Here is a 20,649-nt window from a genome sequence, read left to right on the forward strand (position 1 = left end):
TGGGGAATTTGATAGAAATACTTGTAGCGAGACATTAAAGACAACTTCCTGAATGCTTGTATAGCCTTTGGCAAAACAATTCAGAAATACCTAAGAAAGAAACACAGACCTATTATAGAGTGGATCATTGAGCTCAGTTCCACTCAGAGGCAAATGAATGGATTAAATATTCATGTTAAACCATAAAATTTTGTTATGAGCATGTTCACCAATAATTCTTTTATATGTGTGTGTGTTGTGTGTTTGCTCATGTGTGACTAAGTGTGTGTTTATGTGTTGGAGTATGCATGTATGCGTGTGTGTATGAAGGTCGGCTTGGTATAAATTATCTGACCGCTGTTTGTAGTTAAATTTGGGAAAGGCGCTGAAAGCTATAGTTTTTAAATAAAATGGTGCCCATATGTTTTAAGGAGAAAAGTCCTAATGAGTTCATAGCGGCACAAGGTAATGAGTTCTGGTTAAAGTTGCAGAAAGAGAAATGAATGAGTCACCTATTAGAGCATTTCTATTAGAGGAATGAAAGCTTCCCAGGTGTTTGCTGTTACATGGAGCTTAATCTGGGAACTAAGGCCTTTGGAGAAGACCACTCCTACCATAGCTGACCTGGTTGTATTCATTTCCCAGTTTTAAGCAGGCCCACAGCCTCTGGAAGAAGGACACTCTTAGGAAAATAGGACAGAAAAGAAGAGAAATACCAGGACAATGCAGAACCTGAGTGCATCTCAGGTAATCACTCTACCAGTGACTTTATGGGTTTTCAGCTGAAGGACTGAAGTTCTTTTCAGAACTCTTACAAAGGGCTCAAATGTGAGATGTGGGATGAAAGGAATGTTTGGGAATGTTTCCAAACAAGCAGATACAGGTTAGATTCTGGGCAGAATTATAAAATAGAACATATCTGGTGGCCTCTGCCTTCCCTTTGTGATCCTTTCCAATCTTTGATGCTCCTGCTCCTATCTAAGTGCCCAGGGCCACACTATTTTCCTTGTGGGAGTCTTACATTTCCTTAGGTGCCCAAACAAACAAACAAAAAACAAACCAAACCCTTTGCCATCGAGTGGATTCTGACTCATAAAAAAAAGTCATAGTGACCCTATAAGACAGTGCAGAACTGCTCCATAGGGTTTCCAATGCTGTAGTCTTTATGGAAGCCAACTGCCACATCTTTCTCCCAAAGAGTGGCTGGTAGGCTCATACCTCTGTCCTTTCAGTTAGCAGCCAAGTGCTTAATCACTGCACTACCAGAGCTCCTTTCTAACTTGCCTGGTTGTCCAATAACAATTTGCTGAAACTGAATTTTCCTAAATGTGCTTCATCATAATTGTGCATTTCTGTAGTAATACATTTATCTAGACTCTATCATCATAGTTTTTCCAAATTTCACATAGGAGTAAAACATTTGAGCCCCTGTAATATTTTCTCTTCCCTTTTGGAGAATTAAAAAAATTAATAGTTAATTGGTTCAAAGGTGTTTCACCTTGAAATCATAATTTTTGTTCTTCTATGTTAAAATTTTATTGTGCATTAGGCGAAAGTTTACATAGTAAATTTGTTTTCCCAATCGATAGTGTGTACAAAACATGTTCCATGACTTCGGTTTCATCCACCACAATGTGTCAGCTCTTTCCCAAGTTTCGTCCTAGATTTCCAGTTTCCTTTCCTCCTGATTTTCTACCGCTTCCTCCCTTCTTGACTTTGTTTTTGGACAAGTGTTGCCCTTTGGATCTTATATAACTGAATAGTCAAAGAAGCACATTCCTCTTCACTATTGTTGTTTAATTTGTGAGCTTGTCTATGGTTTGCCAGAAAGATGGTCTCCAGGAATAGTTTTAGTTCCAGGTCAGAAGGGTGTCTTAAGATCATAGTCTCAGGGGTTTCTCCAGTCTCTGTCAGACCAGTAATTCAGGTCATTTTTGTGAATTTGATTTTTTGTTCTACACTTTTTCTTCCATTCTGTCTGGGACCCTCTCTTGTGATCCCAGTCAGAATGGTCAGTAGTGGTGGCCAGGTACCATGTAGTTCTTCTGGTCTCCAGGTCATGTAGAGTGTGGTTCATGTAACCCATTAGTCCTTTGGACTAAGTACTCCTTTGAGTCTTTGGCTTTCTTCACTCCCTTTTGCTCCAGATGGTAACACACCAATAGTTGTGTCTTCCATGGCTGCTTTTAAGCTTTTAAGACCCCAGACAGAACCCACTAAAGTAGGATGGAGAACTTTGTCTTTATGAAATCTGTTGTACAAATTGACATAGATGTCTCCTGAGTCTATGGTCCCTTTTCTTTGAGCCTAGGAACTTCCTCCCACAAGGTTGAAGTCATAATTTTTAAACTCTTATCAGCATCCTATCTTTAATATGATATTCACCAAGCATATATTTTTAAAACTGTTGCTTCCCTTTTTTGCTGCTTTTATTCATATTTGTATACATTTTACCACATAAAAATTATGGATCATTTTGACACCACTCAATATTAAATTTTGAATAATAAGGTATTGCTCTGTTGACAGCAAGTGTGACACTATGGCATGGATACAATACAGTACGGTATGACATTTGTTCTTCCCTTCTAGTTACCTAAGTTAAATAGGTCACACTGTACTCATAAATGTTAGCCAATATTTTCCAATTTTAAAGATATTGAATTTAAATTATCAAAAGTTTACATACACAGAAATGATATGTTAATGTTCCTTGCTTTCACAAAATCTTGTATTTATGAGTAATTTTCTTGTTGCCTCCTTTACTTGACTTCATGGAGGGAAGTCACCCATTTCTCCCTTACAAGGAGGAGAGGAATGTGAAAATATATTGTAATACCCCACAAGGGCTAAGACTTCAAGACACCCTCTTTCTTCTCTAGTCCCCTAGAATTTCTTTTATGTACTGTTAAGTATGTGTCGGGTAGTGATTCCAGTAATAGACCTATTGTACCACCTGGAAGTAAGCCAAGTCAAGAAATGTCTGGCCACGGTTGTTGGCAGTTGTATTTAAAATGGAAAAATTTAGCATCTCTTCCACTGGGAGCGCTATTACCAATTCCAGCCCAAGAGGAAAAAATCCCATTGATATATTATTTTGGTTTTTTATACCTTATAAAATTAATACAACATATACAATTTTATATGCAGATATTTTACTTAACTTATATTGTCAGTACTTTTACGTTAATGAAAATCTTTTGTAAATACCAGTTTTAATTATTTTAAGAATCTATTAAGCATTTTTTTTTTATTAAGCATATATTCCAAAGTGTACTTAGCAATTTTACACCATTGCAAATATTTTAATAGGTCACCGTTAAAATTTATTTCCTCAAATATTTTAGAATACAGTTCAAGATAGCGTTTTCAGGTTTTAAAATAACAATATATGAAATATCTCACTCCAAAGATTGTTTTTTAAGTGTATAATTAGTCTGAGAATTGGAATTATTGGATCAGTACATAGAAAGTTTGTCAAACATCTTCACAAATATTGGCAGAGTACTTTGCAAAGAGTTTTATCATTTTACTGTGATGCCAGCAGTGTATGTAAATCCTCAGTCTCCCCACTGTAGCTTGTATTAGATATACTGCATTCAAAACACAGGCATGCTAATCAAATTTTTGCAAGAGGTACAAAGATACAATTTGCAAAAGGGGAAACAGAGTTGTCCAGTAAATATACCAAAAGTATTCAGTCTACTGAATGCAAAATGTAAATTAAAATGTAATATAACTTTTGACCAAGAAATTTTAAAGAATAAGTACACCAGTAGTAGCCAATGTTGGTGAGAATCTAAAGAGATAAGCACATTCATAAGTTTTAGGCAAAAGTGTAAACTGGTTCATCATTTCTGGAAATGATGCCATACTATGTATCAGGAATTTTCACAAAGTTCGTATTTTTTTACCCCAGTGTTACTAGGTTAAAAAAAGTATTCAGGCATTCCATCAAATTTTAGGTACAGCACCGTTTATCAGAGAGTAATTCATGATAGCAAAGAAACCTCTGCACTGTACTCTTTAACCATTTACCAGTTTGAGTTAAGTAGTTTAATTAAGGTAAACACATGTTGTTGAGTACTATAATCCATATTTAGAAATAACATTTAGAAAAGTATCTAATATGAGGAAAGTCTACATATTAAAATGCTAATTTAAAAAGATACTAAACTAAATTCAGATTTAATCCACTGTTTGTCAATATTTAATGTGCATATGAAAAACCTGGGACTGTGACTGAATGTAAATCCATGTTCAGTAAATCTGGCCTGGGGCCTAAGAGTCTGCATTTCTAACAAGTTCCCCAATGTGTTAATAATGCTCGTCTGTAGACTATATCTGAGTATTAAGGGTGTAATCAATTTTGAGAACAAAATTAAGTAGATACACAGATAGGCAGGCAGATAGAGAGATAAATAAATATATAGAGAATTAGACAGGTTTAAAGGAAAAATACCTAAATATCAGAGTTTTCTCTAAATGTGATAAATAAGAGAGCATTTTATCTTCTTATTTATGGATTTCTTTTACTTGAGCCTGTGCTACTTTTGTTTTAACACTTTTTTTTCTCAACTCGTAAATACTCAATATAGAAACAGAGAGAAATGTCTTGAAAAGAATAATAGAAATAATACAGAATATTGTCAATTCAAAGAAAACTACTATTTATACTTAGCACATTTTTTTCATATACAGGTATATGGAGACACACATATAAAAATTATACAAACGTGTGTACATGATTCATATACAACACTCTTAGATTTTATATATATATAACTTTTATAATGAGATAAATTAGCAAAATAAAAATAATTGAAGTTTTACATAGATTTCCTATAGAAAAAAAAATATTTTAGATTTGAGCTGTTTGATGGGGTAGCTACTAACCATTTGAGGCTAATTAAAGATGTGACAGTTTGCTTCTATAAAGATTTGTTGTTGTTGTGTTGTTGTTAGATGCAGTCGACTCGTAGTGACCCTACATACAACAGAAGGAAACAGTGCCTGGCCCTGCCTCATCCTCAAAATTGTTGTTGAGTTTGAGCCAGGCGTTGCACCCACTTTTTCAATCCATCGCCTTGAGGATCATCCTCTTTTTCACTGACCCTCTGCCTTTTCAAGTATGATGTCCTTCCCCAGGGGCTTATACATCCTGGAAGCATGTTGAAAGTCTGCGTGAGGGAAATTCTTGCCATTCTTGCTTCTAAGGAGCATTCTGGCTGTACTTCTTCAAACTCATATTTGTTCCTTCTTTTGGCAGTCCACGGAATGGTCAGTATTCTTGGCCAATACCGTAATTCTAAACCGTGAATTCTCCTTTGGTCTTCCTTATTCATTGTCCATAAAGATTTAAGCCTTGGAAACTCCGTGGGGAAGTTCTACCCTGTCCTAATGGATCGGTATGAGTCGGAATCAACTCAGCAGCAATGGGTTTTTTATTGTGACTCAATACACGGTACACTTCATTAAATGCTCCTCTAAATAAATTTTAGTCACTAAGCATGCAAATTTGTATACAGCTACTGTGTAGTTTGAAACATACATGGATTCATTATACAAGAAAGATTTGATTGCTAGGTGTAGGCAAATGACTGGTTATAGGATTCCTTTCCTTTAAATATGTTATTTTTATTTACTCATAAACTCACATGTAAACAGCAAATCGACCTGGGTGAAATTGCCGAAAAATTACAGAGAGAAAACAAAAGCTTCAGAGTGTCAATTGAAAAATATCTCTTATAAAGAGAACAGTTAAATACCCATTGTTTTCACTGTCTCCTAGGAACTTTTTAATCAAGATTTCATATTTGATTATCTAGTCATTGCTTCAACCCAGAAGTTTCAAAGACCACACTTAAAAGAACCCTACTGGTATTTATAAAATTGCTTCATTCTTGACTACAGTGTCTGACTTCAAGTTGTGGCTCCAGGGAATAACCAGCATTGCCTCAGCCTTCCTCTGGGCCACCACTGATGCCTACGAGTCAACCCACAAGTTTCCTAAGCACACCTGCTCTGAGGGTTAGTTAGACCATACCATCCTATATATGGCAGGGACAAGAAAAGCAAAGGAACAAATGAAGAGATGCCAGGGTGATGGTGTTTGAGGCCATTTGCAAGAAAAAGAACACTCATGAGTCCATTTCACTTAAACAGTGAAGAATCCAAGAAAACATTTCATTATCACCAGAATTTTATAACCTCAATCGTAAAGCCAATTATAGAAAATACAGTCACAACAAATTTCATTCTAGTAATTGAATCAAATACAAGACCATGCAGCAACATGGAGGTGTAGATTGTCTTTTGTAGAAGATGTGCAGGTAATATGTATTTAAGTTATGGGAAGGGCATGGGGATGTGTGGCTGGCTGAACAGTTGAAAAGTAGGGAATCAAAGTTGCCCTTCGGCTGGGTTTTGGGATTATTGTGAACAGGGCAGCAAAGGGATGGCCAGGACCAGGAAATGAACTTGGCTACCATAATAAATCCTACAGGTGAGTAAAAGGTGCGATTCTTGCACAACAGATCACAGCTAGAACTGTTGGCTAACATTCAGTGTCCAATAAGGCAGAGCATTTTATAAACCAGACCTGAAAGTTGGGGCAAAACCAAAGTCAAGGCACATGGAAGAGCCCAGCCCTTGAATACTGAGAATAGAGTTTTGGAATGAAGGTCAAACAGTGAAGGCAAATATCTAAACAACTGAGATATACAGGACTGAATGTTCTATGTCCCTCTCTTTTTAGAAGACATGTTAGATCCCGTAAAGAAAAATTATTTATTAAGAACCTCTTTCTGTAGGGTCAGGGAGCAGCACCTGCTGGGGATTCTGTAATGGTTCAGGTGTCCTGGCAAGCCATCAAAGCTCTAGGAGCACCGGTACCTGAAATTCTACTAAATCTTTCCCTCTTTTCTACTCTGCTGGGCAAGTGATCCATGTCATGATATTACCTCAAATCCCCTGCTCCTTATTTGCCTTAGGACTGGGCCCTTTACAAGGTGCACATGCATTCCAGAAAGTGATTTCAGTGCTGGACCTTGGGAGTCCATCTTCTCTTTCTCTTGCCCTCTCCTGAGACTGGCTGCCCTTTACTTCTGAGTGACTTTACCCTCAGTAACTTCAAGGTACTTAGTCCTTCTAAAGGGAAGGCTCCATTGCAATTCAAATGCCACACTGCCTTTCAACTAGGGAGGAAGGAGAAGGAGAGCAGTGCTTTCAAGTGCTTTACAGTAGCCCTTTCCCAAAAAGTAGCAATAATGGCACGAACAGTTTTAACTCTGATAGAGGATTATCCTTCATGGGATTTATTTCAAATAATAATGATGATAATTTTCACTTAGCAATATTGTAGAGGTTTTTAAAGTGCACTTCATATATATTATCATATTTCATTCTCATAAAACCCTAACAAGGTGGTATGTTATTCCAATTTTAAGAATGTAAACAAAAACCCCAGAGCCTACATCCTTAGTCGTTGCACCACATTATCTACCCACATTTTGGGCTCCAGTTATTGAGACATACCCATTTTTTTATCAAACAATACCTTGCTATTCTCAATCCTGATCCTTTCAATAGACTGCTACCATAAATAAATGTGTGTCCATTCCCTGGCTCCTTTGAGAGATCATACACACCTTTGAAATTTTCCTTAGCTACCTTCAATGTGCTGATGTTACTGACTTGTTCTAAATCACACTTGGAGCTCCCATTACAGTTAATCAACTCTGATTTAATTGCTTGTTTTTATTTTTGTGTTCTTCTTTGAAATATGATTTTTAAAAATACAGGCATTGTATCTTATCCATCTTTATGTTTCAAGTGACTGGCACAAAGCCAGGCCCATATTTTCTGGATGATTGTGATATTAAATGAAAGTCAATGTAGTATGAGAATTGGCTGGAGGACAATAGAAATCTACTTGCTGTGTTTTTCTGTATAATTTTTAGGGATAAAATGGCCTCAAGGAACCACAGCACCATCACCGAGTTCATCCTCCTCGGGCTGTCTGATGACCCCAAGATCCAGGCTCTACTCTTCGTGCTCTTCCTGGGGATTTACCTCCTGACCATGCTGGGGAACCTGATGATGCTGCTGGTCATCAGGACTGATTCTCACCTCCATACACCCATGTACTTCTTCCTGAGTCACCTTTCTTTAGTTGATCTCTGCTTCTCTTCAATCACTATGCCCAAAATGCTAGAGAACCTCCTATCTCAGAAGAAAACCATCTCAGTAAAGGGTTGCCTGGCTCAAATATTCTTTGTGCTTATCACTGGAGGGACTGAAATCTGTCTTCTCTCAGTGATGGCCTATGACCGCTATGCTGCCATCTACCACCCTCTGCTCTATGACCAGATGATGAGCGAACAGCAGTGTCTGCAGCTTGTGTGGGGCTCATGGGGCCTGGGCTTTCTGGACACAGTCATCAATGTCCCTCTGGCAATGAAAATGGACTTCTGTGATACCTACATCATCCCGCACTATAGCTGTGAGTTGCCCTCTATCTTCCTTCTCTCTTGCTCTGATGTCTCAACCAACTTTCTTGTCATGCTCTGCTCTGTTATCCCACATGGACTTACAACTTTACTTTTAATATTTTTCTCTTATGTCTGCATCATCTTCACCATCCTTAACATCACCTCCACTTCCAGCAGAAACAAGGCCTTCTCCACGTGCTCCTCCCACCTCACTGCAGTGATCTTCTATGGGTCAGCTTTTCTCCGCTATTTCATGCCAACCTCAGGCTCTCCCCTTGTGTTGATCTTCTCTGTGCAGTATGGTGTGATCACTCCCATGCTAAACCCCCTCATCTACAGCCTGAAGAACAAGGAGGTGAAGGCAGCTGTGAGAAGAACCCTGGGGAAGTGTTTACAGTGTTTTCAATGGTAGAATAAAGAAAGGTCATGATGGGGAATTCAGAGAGAAATTCTTGTAGCAAGACACTGAGGAGAATGACCTGACTATTCATTCTATCAAATTCGGCAAAATAAATCAGAAATACCTAAGAAAGCAACACAGACCTATTATAGAATGTATCATTAAGTTCAGTCCCACTCAGAGGTAAAAAAACTGTGCATGTTTGTTTGTGTGCATGTGTGGTTGCATATGTGTGTGTTTGAAGTTTGGTTTGGTGCAAATTATCTGTCATTATTTTTAGTTAAGTTTGGGAAAGACACTAGAAGCTATACTTTTTCTAAACAGAAAACTTCCTGAATCTTTTGTGGTGAAAGGTCATAATGAGTTCATAGGTGCAGAGGGTAATGAGGTCTGTTTAGAGTAGCAGGAAGAGAAATCAATGAGTCACCCTGATAGGAATGAAACCCTCCCAGATGTTTGCTGTTACATAGAGCTTAATTTGGGAACTAATGCCTTTGGAGAAAACCACTCCTAGCATAACTGACCTGGTTGTACTCATTTCCCCATTTTAAACAGGCCCACAGACTCAGGAAAAAGGACACTCTCAGGAAAACAGGAAAGAAAACAGGACATTAAGAACCAAAATACCAGGAAAATGCAGAATCTGAGTGGATCTCATATACTTGGCCAATGACTCTCTGAATCTTCAGCTGAAGGACTGAAGTTTTTTTTAGGACTCTTACATAGGACTCAAAAAGGGGGCTTGGGATAAAATGAATGTGTGGGATTGTTTCCAAATAAGCAGATACAGGTTAGATTCCGGGCAGATTTCAAAAATAGGACACATTTGGTGGCCTCTGCCTTCTGTTTGTGAATCCTTCCCAATCTTTGATGCTCCTGCTCTTATCTAAGTGCCCAGCATCACACTCTTTCCTTGTAGGAGTCCTACATTTCTTTGGGTGCCAAACCAAAAAAAAAAAAAAAAAAAACCACTTTGCTATTGAGTCAATTCTGACTCGTACTGATCCTGTAGGACAGAGAAGAACTGCCCCATAAGGTTTCCAAGGCTGTAATCTTTATGGAAGCCTACTGCAATGTCTTTCTCCCACGGAGCGGCTGGTGGGTTCATACTTCTTTCAGTTAACAGTTGAGTGCTTAACCACTGTGACACCAGAGCTCCTTTCTAAGTTGCCCAATTGTCCAATAACAATTTGCTTAAACTGAATTATCCTAAATGTCTTTTAACTTACATTAATCTAGACTCTATTATCAAAGTTTTTTTCAAATTTCATATAGGAAAGAAAAATTTGAGCCCATTTAGTATTTTGGTATAGTTTTCTCTTCCCTTTTGGAGAATTTGAGATACTATTTGTCAATTGATTCAAAGGTATTCCACCTTGAAATCATGATTTCTATTATTTTATGTTAAAATTTTTATTGTGCACTTGGTGTAAGTTTATATAGCAAATTAGTTTCCCGTTGGATAGTGTGTATAAAAAGTGTTCCCAGACATTGGTTTCATTCCCCACAGCGTGTCAGCTTTTTCCTTATTTTGGTCCTAGATTCTCAGTTTCCTTTCCTCTTGATTTCTATCCCTTCTTCCCTTCTCATCTTTGCTTTTGGGCAAATGTTGCCCTTTAGATCTTGTATAATTGATTATTCTAAGGAGCGTGTTCTTCTCAGTTGTTATTGTATATTTTATAGGTCTGTCTATGGTTTTTGGAAATCCTGATGGTGTAGTGGTTAAGTGCTATGGCTGCTAACCAAAAGGTCGGCAGCTCGAATCCACCAGGCACTCCTTGGAAACTCTACAGGGCAGTACTATTCTGTCCTATAGGGTCTCTATGAGTCAGAATCGACTCCACGGCAGTGGGTTGGTAGGTAGTGGGTCTATGGTTTGGCAGAAAAGGTGGTCTCTGGGGATAGTTTCAGTTCCAGGTCAGAAAGGTGTCTTAGCGCCATAGTCTTGGGGGTTCCTCCTGTCTCTGTCAGATTAGTAAGTCTGATCTTTTTTGTGAATTTGATTTTTTATTCTACAATTTTTCTCTTGCTCTCTCTAGGGCCCTCTGTTGTGATAACACTCAGAGGGGTCAGTAGCCAGGCACGATCAAGTTCTTCTGGTCTCTGGGTTGTATAGCGTGTGATTCCTATGGTCCTTTAGTCTGTTGTACTAATTACTCCTTTGAGTCTTTGGGTGTCTTCACTCTCCTTTGCTCCAGATGGTAACAGAATTATAGTTGTATCTTACATGGCTGTTTTTAAGTTTTAAGACCTCAGATGCAACTTACCGAAGTAGGATGCAGAACTATTTCTGTATGAAATATGTTTAGCCAATTGACATAGATGTCTCCTGAGTCTATGGTCCTTCGCCTTTGAGCCTAGGAACTTCCTCCAATGAGGCATGAAGTCACAATTTTTAAATGGGTATCAGTAGGCTATCTTTAATCTGATATTCACAAAGCATGTATTTAAAAAAACTGTTGCTTCCTTTTTTTTCCTTTTACTTACATTTTTATACATATTACCACATAAGAAATTACAGATCGTTTTGGCACCTGCTCAATATTCAATTTTGAATAATAAGGTATTGCTCTGTCAACAGCAAGTGTGACAGTATGGCATAGATACAACAAATACAATATGGCATTTGTTGATCCCTTTCGGTTACCTTTTCACTACATTAAAAACAATTAAAAACAAAAGGTTAAGTAGGTCATGTTGTACTCATTACTGTCAGCCAATATTTTCCATTTTTAAAGAAACTGGATTTAAATTATCAAAAGTTTTCATATGCAGAAATGATATGTCAATCTTCCCTGCTTTCATGAAATCTTGTATTTTTCAGTCATTTTCTTGGTGCCTCCTTTACTTGACTTCAGGGAGGAAAGTCATCCATCTCTCCCCGACAAGAAGAGGAGGAAAGTACAACTGTACTGCAATACCACATAAGGGCTAGGGCATCAAGATTCTCTCTTTCTCCTCTAGTCCCTAGAATTCCTTTTACATACTGTTAAGTATGTGTCAGGTATTGATTCCAGTAGTAGATCTACTGTACCACCTGAGAGTAAGCCAAGGGGATAAGTGTCTGGTCACAGTTGTTGGCAGATCTGTTTATAACAGGGAAACTTAACATTTTTTCCACTGTGAGCCCTATTAGCAATTCCAGCCCAAAAGGAAAATTCCCATTGACATATTATTTTGCTTTTTCATGCCTAATAAAAGTCATACAACATGTATAATTTTATATGCAGATTTTTTACCTAAATTATATTGTCAGTACTCTTTATGTTAATGAAAACCCTTTGTAAATACCAGTTTTAATTATTTTAAGAATCTATTAAGTATATATTCCAAACTGTACTTAGCAATTTTCCATCATTGTGAATATTTTAATATTTCACTATTACAATTTATTTCCTCAAATATTTTAGTGTACAGTTCAAGGTAGCATTTTCAGTTTTTAAGATAATATACAAAATATCTCTCTACAAAATTTTTTTTGGTATTTGTAAGTAGACTGAGAATTGGGATTATTGGCTCAGTACGTACAATGTTTGTTAAGCATCTTGACAAATATTGGCAGATAATTTTGCAGAGTTGTGTTTATCACCTTACTATGATGCCAGCAATGTATGTAAATTCTCAGTCTCCCCACTGTACCTGTATTAGATACACTGCATTCACAACACAGACTTGATAATCAAATGCTTGCGAGAGATACAAATACACAATTCCCAAAAGAAGAGATGGAATTGTCCAGTAAATATAGAAAAAATATTCACTCTAGTGAATGTGAAATTAAGTTAAAATGTAATTTAATTTTTTATCAATAATTTTAAGAAATGAATATTCCAGTAGTCAATGTTGGTGAGACTCTAAAGAGATAAGCACATTCATAAGATTAAGGAAAAGTGTAAACTGCTTCAACATTTCTGGAAATGATGTGATGCTATGTATCAGGAGATTTCACAAAGTTCATATGTTTTACCCCAGGATAAGTAGGTTAAAAAAGGTATTCAGACATTCCATCCAATTTTAGGTACAGCACTGTTTATCAGAGAGTTACTCAAGATAACAAAGAAACCAATACACTGTACTCTTTAATTATTTACCAGTTTGATTAAGTCGTTTGATTAAGAAAAATACATGCTATTGATTACTATAATCCACATTTAGAAATAACATTTAGAAAAGTTTTTAATGTGAGGAAAGTCTGAATATTAAAATACTAATTTAAAAAGTTACAAAACTAAATTTAGAGTTAATCCACTGCTACCAATATTAAATGTGCATATGAAATACCTGGGACTGTGACTGAATGTAAATCCATATTCAGTAAATCTGGCCTGGGGCCTAAGACTCTGCATTTCTAACAAGTTCCCAGGTGTGTTAATAATGCTGGTCTGTAGACTATATTTGAATATCAAGGGTATAATCAATTTTAAGAATGAAATTAAGTAGATAGACTGACAGATAGATAAATAAATATATAGACAGACAGGTTTAAAGGAAAAATGCCTGAATACCACAATATTCTCTAAATGTGATAAGAGGGCATTTTATTTCATTTATGGGTTTCCTTTACTTAAGCCTGCGCTACTTTTATTCTAACACCTTTCTCCGTTAATATAGTAGGTACTCAATATAGAAACATAGAGAATTCTCTTGAAAAGAGTAAATAATAGAAATAGTACGTAATACTGTCCATTGAAAGTAACTATTATTTATACTTAGTACATGTTTTTCATGTAAAGATATATGCAGACACACATATAAAAATATATAAAGGGGCGGAGCCAAGATGGCGGACTAGGCAGATGCTACCTCGGATCCCTCTTACAACAAAGACACGGAAAAACAAGTGAATCGATCACATACATAACAATCTACGAACCCTGAACAACAAACACAGATTTAGAGACGGAGAACGAACTAATACGGGGAAGCAGCGATTGTTTCCAGAGCCTGGAGCCAGCGCACCAGTCAGGTACGGCACAAGCACAGAGACCTGCTCCACGCCCCTGAACTAACCCCGGGAGGGGGACCAGCCAGTTCCACGGGCAGCGTGGGACGCAGCCGGTAGGAGAAGTCCCTGGGAGGCAGTGACTGGTCTTGGAGCAGAAAGAGCAGCATCCGAGCCGGGGAACCGTCCCGCAGGGATTTGGACTGGACGCAGGTACGCCATAAACACGGAGAGTTGCTCCACCCCCCTGAACTAACCCCGGGAAGGGGACCAGCCGGGTCACGCGGGAGGCGTGGGATGCAGCTGGTAGGAGAAGTCCCCAGGAGGCAGCGACTGGTATTGGAGCAGGGAGAACAGCGTCCCAGCCGGGACACTCCGTCACGGCACAAGCACGGGGAGCTGCTCCACCCATCTGAACTAACCCAGGGAGGAGGCTCAACTGGTTCTCGGAGGCAGCACGGCCACGCGGCTGGAGGGACGAGAAGTCCCCGGGAGGCAGCGACTGATTTTGGAGTCGAGAGTGCACCGTCCCAGTAGGGGAGCCTTGATGCTGGGCGTGGGGCTGGAAGTGGAGGATCTGACCGTGACTCCAGTGGGCCATACCCCCTGGGGGCAATCTCCACACAGCCAGCACACATAGGCGACGCGCCCGCAGGAATCTCAGATATAATAGTCATTCCAAGCAAGACAAGCAACTCTGGCTATATTCTGAGGTGCTACTCTCCTATCTCTCTGTTCCCTCCCCCACCCTCCCCAGGCGGCTTCATTAACATCTGAATAGCCTGAGCCAGAGGGAGAACTCTGATAGGGATCTGACTGCATTTTTTTTTAGCGGATTTTCTGGAAAAACTAGTTTCCCAGTGATGGCTCGGAGACAACAATCCATATCAAACCACTTAAAGAAGCAGACCGGGACAGCTTCTCCAACCCCCCAAACAAAAGAATCAAAACCTTTCCTAAATGAAGATACAATCTTGGAATTATCAGATACAGAATATAAAAAACTAATTTACAGAATGCTTAATGAAATCACAAATGAAATTAGGATAACTGCAGAAAAAGCCAAGGAACACACTGATAAAACTGTTGAAGAACTCAAAAAGATTATTCAAGAACATACTGGAAAAATTAACAAGTTGCAAGAATCCATAGAGAGACAACATGTAGAAATCCAAAAGATTAACAATAAAATAACAGAATTAGACAACACACTAGGAAGTCAGAGGAGCAGACTCGAGCAATTAGAATGCAGACTGGGACATCTGGAGGACCAGGGAATCAACACCAACATAGCTGAAAAAAAATCAGATAAAAGAATTAAAAAAAATGAAGAAACCCTAAGAATTATGTGGGACTCTATCAAGAAGGATAACCTGCTGGTGATTGGAGTCCCAGAACAGGGAGCGGGGACAGAAAACACAGAGAGAATAGTTGAAGAACTCCTGACAGAAAACTTCCCTGACATCATGAAACACGAAAGGATAGCTATCCAAGATGCTCATCGAACCCCATTTAAGATTGATAGAAAAAGAAAAACACCAAGACATATTATCATCAAACTCGCCAAAACCAAAGATAAAGAGAAAATTTTAAAAGCAGCCAGGGAGAAAAGAAAGGTTTCCTTCAAGGGAGAATAAATAAGAATATGTTCTGACTACTCAGCAGAAACCATGCAGGCAAGAAGGGAATGGGACGACATATACAGAACACTGAAGGAGAAAAACTGCCAGCCAAGGATCATATATCCAGCAAAACTCTCTCTGAAATATGAAGGCGAAATTAAGATATTTACAGATAAACACAAGTTTAGAGAATTTGCAAAAACCAAACCAAAGCTACAAGAAATACTAAAGGATATTGTTTGGTCAGAGAACCAATAATATCAGATATCAGCACAACACAAGGTCACAAAACAGAACGTCCTGATATCAACTCAAATAGGGAAATCACAAAAACAAACAAATTAAGATTAATTAAAAAAAAAATACACATAACAGGGAATCATGGAAGTCAATAGGTAAAAGATCACAATAATCAAAAAGAGGAACTAAATACAGGAGGCATTGAACTGCCAGATGGAGAGTGATACAAGGCGATATAGAACAATACAAGTTAGGTTTTTACTTAGAAAAATAGGGGTAAATAATAAGGTAACCACAAAAAGGTATAACAACTCTATAACTCAAGATAAAAACCAAGAAAAACATAACGACTCAACTAACATAAAGTCAAGCACTATGAAAATGAGGATCTCACAATTTACTAAGAAAAACGCCTCAGCACAAAAAAGTATGTGGAAAAATGAAATTGTCAACAACACACATAAAAAGGCATCAAAATGACAGCACTAAAAACTTATTTATCTATAATTACCCTGAATGTAAATGGACTAAATGCACCAATAAAGAGACAGAGAGTCACAGACTGGATAAAGAAACACGATCCATCTATATGCTGCCTACAAGAGACACACCTTAGACTTAGAGACACAAACAAACTAAAACTCAAAGGATGGAAAAAAGTATATCAAGCAAACAATAAGCAAAAAAGAAGAGGAGTAGCAATATTAATTTCTGACAAAATAGACTTTAGACTTAAATCCACCACAAAGGATAAAGAAGGACACTATATAATGATAAAAGGGACAATTGATCAGGAAGACATAACCATATTAAATATTTACGCACCCAATGACAGGGCTGCAAGATGCATAAATCAAATTTTAACAGAATTGAAAAGCGAGATAGATACCTCCACAATTATAGTAGGAGACTTCAATACACCACTTTCGGAGAAGGACAGGACATCCAGTAAGAAGCTCAACAGAGACACGGAAGATCTAATTACAACAATCAACCAACTTGACCTCATTGACTTATACAGAACTCTCCACCCAACTGCTGCAAAATACACTTTTTTTTCTAGCGCACATGGAACATTCTCTAGAATAGACCACATATTAGGTCATAAAACAAACCTTTGCAGAGTCCAAAACATCGAAATATTACAAAGCATCTTCTCAGACCACAAGGCAATAAAACTAGAGATCAATAACAGAAAAACTAGGGAAAAGAAATCAAATACTTGGAAAATGAACAATACCCTCCTGAAAAAAGACTGGGTTATGGAAGACATCAAGGAGGGAATAAGGAAATTCATAGAAAGCAACGAGAATGAAAATACTTCCTATCAAAACCTCTGGGACACAGCAAAAGCAGTGGTCAGAGGCCAATTTATATCAATAAATGCACACATACAAAAAGAAGAAAGAGCCAAAATCAGAGAACTGTCCCGACAACTTGAACAAATAGAAAGTGAGCAACAAAAGAACCCATCAGGCACCAGAAGAAAACAAATAATAAAAATTAGAGCTGAACTAAATGAATTAGAGAACAGAAAAACAATCGAAAGAATTAACAAAGCCAAAAGCTGGTTCTTTGAAAAAATTAACAAAATTGATAAACCATTGGCTAGACTGACTAAAGAAATACAGGAAAGGAAACAAATAACCCGAATAACAAATGAGAAGGACCACATCACAACAGAACCAAATGAAATTAAAAGAATCATTTCAGATTATTATGAAAAATTGTACTCTAACAAATATGAAAACCTAGAAGAAATGGATGAATTCCTGGAAAAACACTACCTACCTAAACTAACACATTCAGAAGTAGAACAACTAAATAGACCCATAACAAAAAAAGAGATTGAAACGGTAATCAAAAAACTCCCAACAAAAAAAAGCCCTGGCCCGGACGGCTTCACTGCAGAGTTCTACCAAACTTTCAGAGAAGAGTTAACACCACTACTACTAAAGGTATTCCAAAGCATAGAAAATGACGGAATACTACCCAACTCATTCTATGAAGCCACCATCTCCCTGATACCAAAACCAGGTAAAGACATTACAAAAAAAGAAAATTATAGACCTGTATCCCTCATGAACATTGATGCAAAAATCCTCAACAAAATTCTAGCCAATAGAATCCAACAACACATCAAAAAAATAATTCACCCTGATCAAGTGGGATTTATACCAGGTATGCAAGGCTGGTTTAATCTCAGAAAAACCATTAATGTAATCCATCACATAAATAAAACAAAAGACAAAAACCACATGATCTTATCAATTGATGCAGAAAAGGCATTTGACAAAGTCCAACACCCATTCACGATAAAAACTCTTACCAAAATAGGAATTGAAGGAAAATTCCTCAACATAATAAAGGGCATCTATACCAAGCCAACAGCCAACATCATTCTAAATGGAGAGAACCTGAAAGCATTTCCCTTGAGAACGGGAACCAGACAAGGATGCCCTTTATCACCGCTCTTATTCAACTTCGTGTTGGAAGTCTTAGCCAGAGCAATTAGGCTAGACAAAGAAATAAAAGGTATCCGGATTGGCAAGGAAGAAGTAAAGTTATCACTATTTGCAGATGACATGATTATATACACAGAAAACCCTAAGGAATCCTCCAGAAAACTACTGAAACTAATAAAAGAGTTTGGCAGAGTCTCAGGTTATAAAATAAACATACAAAAATCACTTGGATTCCTCTACATCAACAAAAAGAACACCGAAGAGGAAATAACCAAATCAATACCATTCACAGTAGCCCCCAAGAAGATAAGATACTTAGGAATAAATCTTACCAAGGATGTAAAAGACCTATACAAAGAAAACTACAAAGCTCTACTACAAGAAATTCAAAAGGACATACTTAAGTGGAAAAACATACCTTGCTCATGGATAGGAAGACTTAACATAGTAAAAATGTCTATTCTACCAAAAGCCATCTATACATTTAACGCACTTCCTATCCAAATTCCAATGTCATATTTTAAGGGGATAGAGAAACAAATCACCAAATTCATATGGAAGGGAAAGAAGCCCCGGATAAGCAAAGCACTACTGAAAAAGAAGAAGAAAGTGGGAGGCCTCACCTTACCTGACTTCAGAACCTATTATACAGCCACAGTAGTCAAAACAGCCTGGTATTGGTACAACAGCAGACACATAGACCAATGGAACAGAATTGAGAACCCAGACATAGATCCATCCACGTATGAGCAGCTGATATTTGACAAAGGACCAGTGTCAATTAACTGGGGAAAAGATAGCCTTTTTAACAAATGGTGCTGGCATAACTGGATATCCCTTTGCAAAAAAATGAAACAGGACCCATACCTCACACCATGAACAAAAACTAACTCCAAGTGGATGAAAGACCTAAACATAAAGACTAAAACGATAAAGATCATGGAAGAAAAAATTGGGACAACCCTAGGAGCCCTAATACAAGGTATAAACAGAATACAAAACATTACCAAAAATGATGAAGAGAAACCCGATAACTGGGAGCTCCTAAAAATCAAACACCTATGCTCATCTAAAGACTTCACCAAAAGAGTAAAAAGACCACCTACAGATTGGGAAAGAATTTTCAGCTATGACATCTCAGACCAGCGCCTGATCTCTAAAATCTACATGATTCTGTCAAAACTCAACCACAAAAAGACAAACAACCCAATCAAGAAGTGGGCAAAGGATATGAACACACATTTCACTAAAGAAGATATTCAGGCAGCCAACAGATACATGAGAAAATGCTCTCGATCATTAGCCATTAGAGAAATGCAAATTAAAACTACGATGAGATTCCATCTCACACCAGCAAGGCTGGCATTAATCCAAAAAACACAAAATAATAAATGTTGGAGAGGCTGCGGAGAGATTGGAACTCTCATACACTGCTGGTGGGAATGTAAAATGGTACAACCACTTTGGAAATCTATCTGGCGTTATCTTAAACAGTTAGAAATAGAACTACCATACAACCCAGAAATCCCACTCCTAGGAATATACCCTAGAGATACAAGAGCCTTCATACAAACAGATATATGCACACCCATGTTTATTGCAGCTCTGTTTACAATAGCAAAAAGTTGGAAGCAACCAAGGTGTCCATCAACGGATGAATGGGTAAATAAATTGTGGTATATTCACACAATAGAATACTACGCATCGATAAAGAACAGTGACGAATCTCTGAAACATTTCATAACATGGAGGAACCTGGAAGGCATTATGCTGAGCGAAATTAGTCAGAGGCAAAAGGACAAATATTGTATAAGACCACTATTATAAGATCTTGAGAAATAGTAAACCTGAGAAGAACACATACTTTTGTGGTTACAAGGGGGGGAGGGAGGGAGGGTGGGAGAGGGTTTTTTATTGATTAATCAGTAGATAAGAACTGCTTTAGGTGAAGGGAAAGACAACACTCAATACATGGAAGGTCAGCTCAATTGGACTGGACCAAAAGCAAAGAAGTTTCCAGGATAAAATGAATGCTTCAAAGCTCAGCGGAGCAAGCGCGGGGGTCTGGGGAACATGGTTTGAGGGGACTTCTAAGTCAATTGGCAAAATAATTCTATTATGAAATCATTCTGCATCCCACTTTGAAATGTGGCGTCTGGGGTCTTAAATGCTAACAAGCGGCCATCTAAGATGCAGCAATTGGTCTCAACCCACCTGGAGCAAAGGAAAATGAAGAACACCAAGGCCACACGACAACTAAGAGCCCAAGAGACAGAAAGGGCCACATGAACCAGAGACCTACATCACCCTGAGACCAGAAGAACTAGTTGGTGCCCGGCCACAATCGATGACTGCCCTGACAGGGCGCACAGCAGAGGACCCCTGAGGGAGCAGGAGATCAGTGGGATGCAGACCCCAAATTCTCATAAAAAGACCAAACTTAATGGTCTGACTGAGACTGGAGGAATCCCGGCGGCCATGCTCCCCAGACCTTCTGTTGACACAGAAC

The 20,649-nt window shown here is 38.0% G+C and overlaps 1 protein-coding gene across 1 annotated transcript; it reads left to right on the forward strand.

The window, feature by feature from the left end:
* Window positions 1-7,947: 7,947 nt before the first annotated feature.
* LOC126076312 (olfactory receptor 8S1-like) lies at window positions 7,948-8,883 on the forward strand. Its single transcript, XM_049884867.1, has one exon. The coding sequence runs from the start codon at window positions 7,948-7,950 to the stop codon at window positions 8,881-8,883; it is 936 nt and encodes a 311-aa protein (XP_049740824.1).
* Window positions 8,884-20,649: the final 11,766 nt, after the last annotated feature.

This window comes from Elephas maximus, chromosome 4 (assembly GCF_024166365.1).
Source record: "Elephas maximus indicus isolate mEleMax1 chromosome 4, mEleMax1 primary haplotype, whole genome shotgun sequence".
NCBI lineage: Eukaryota > Metazoa > Chordata > Mammalia > Proboscidea > Elephantidae > Elephas > Elephas maximus.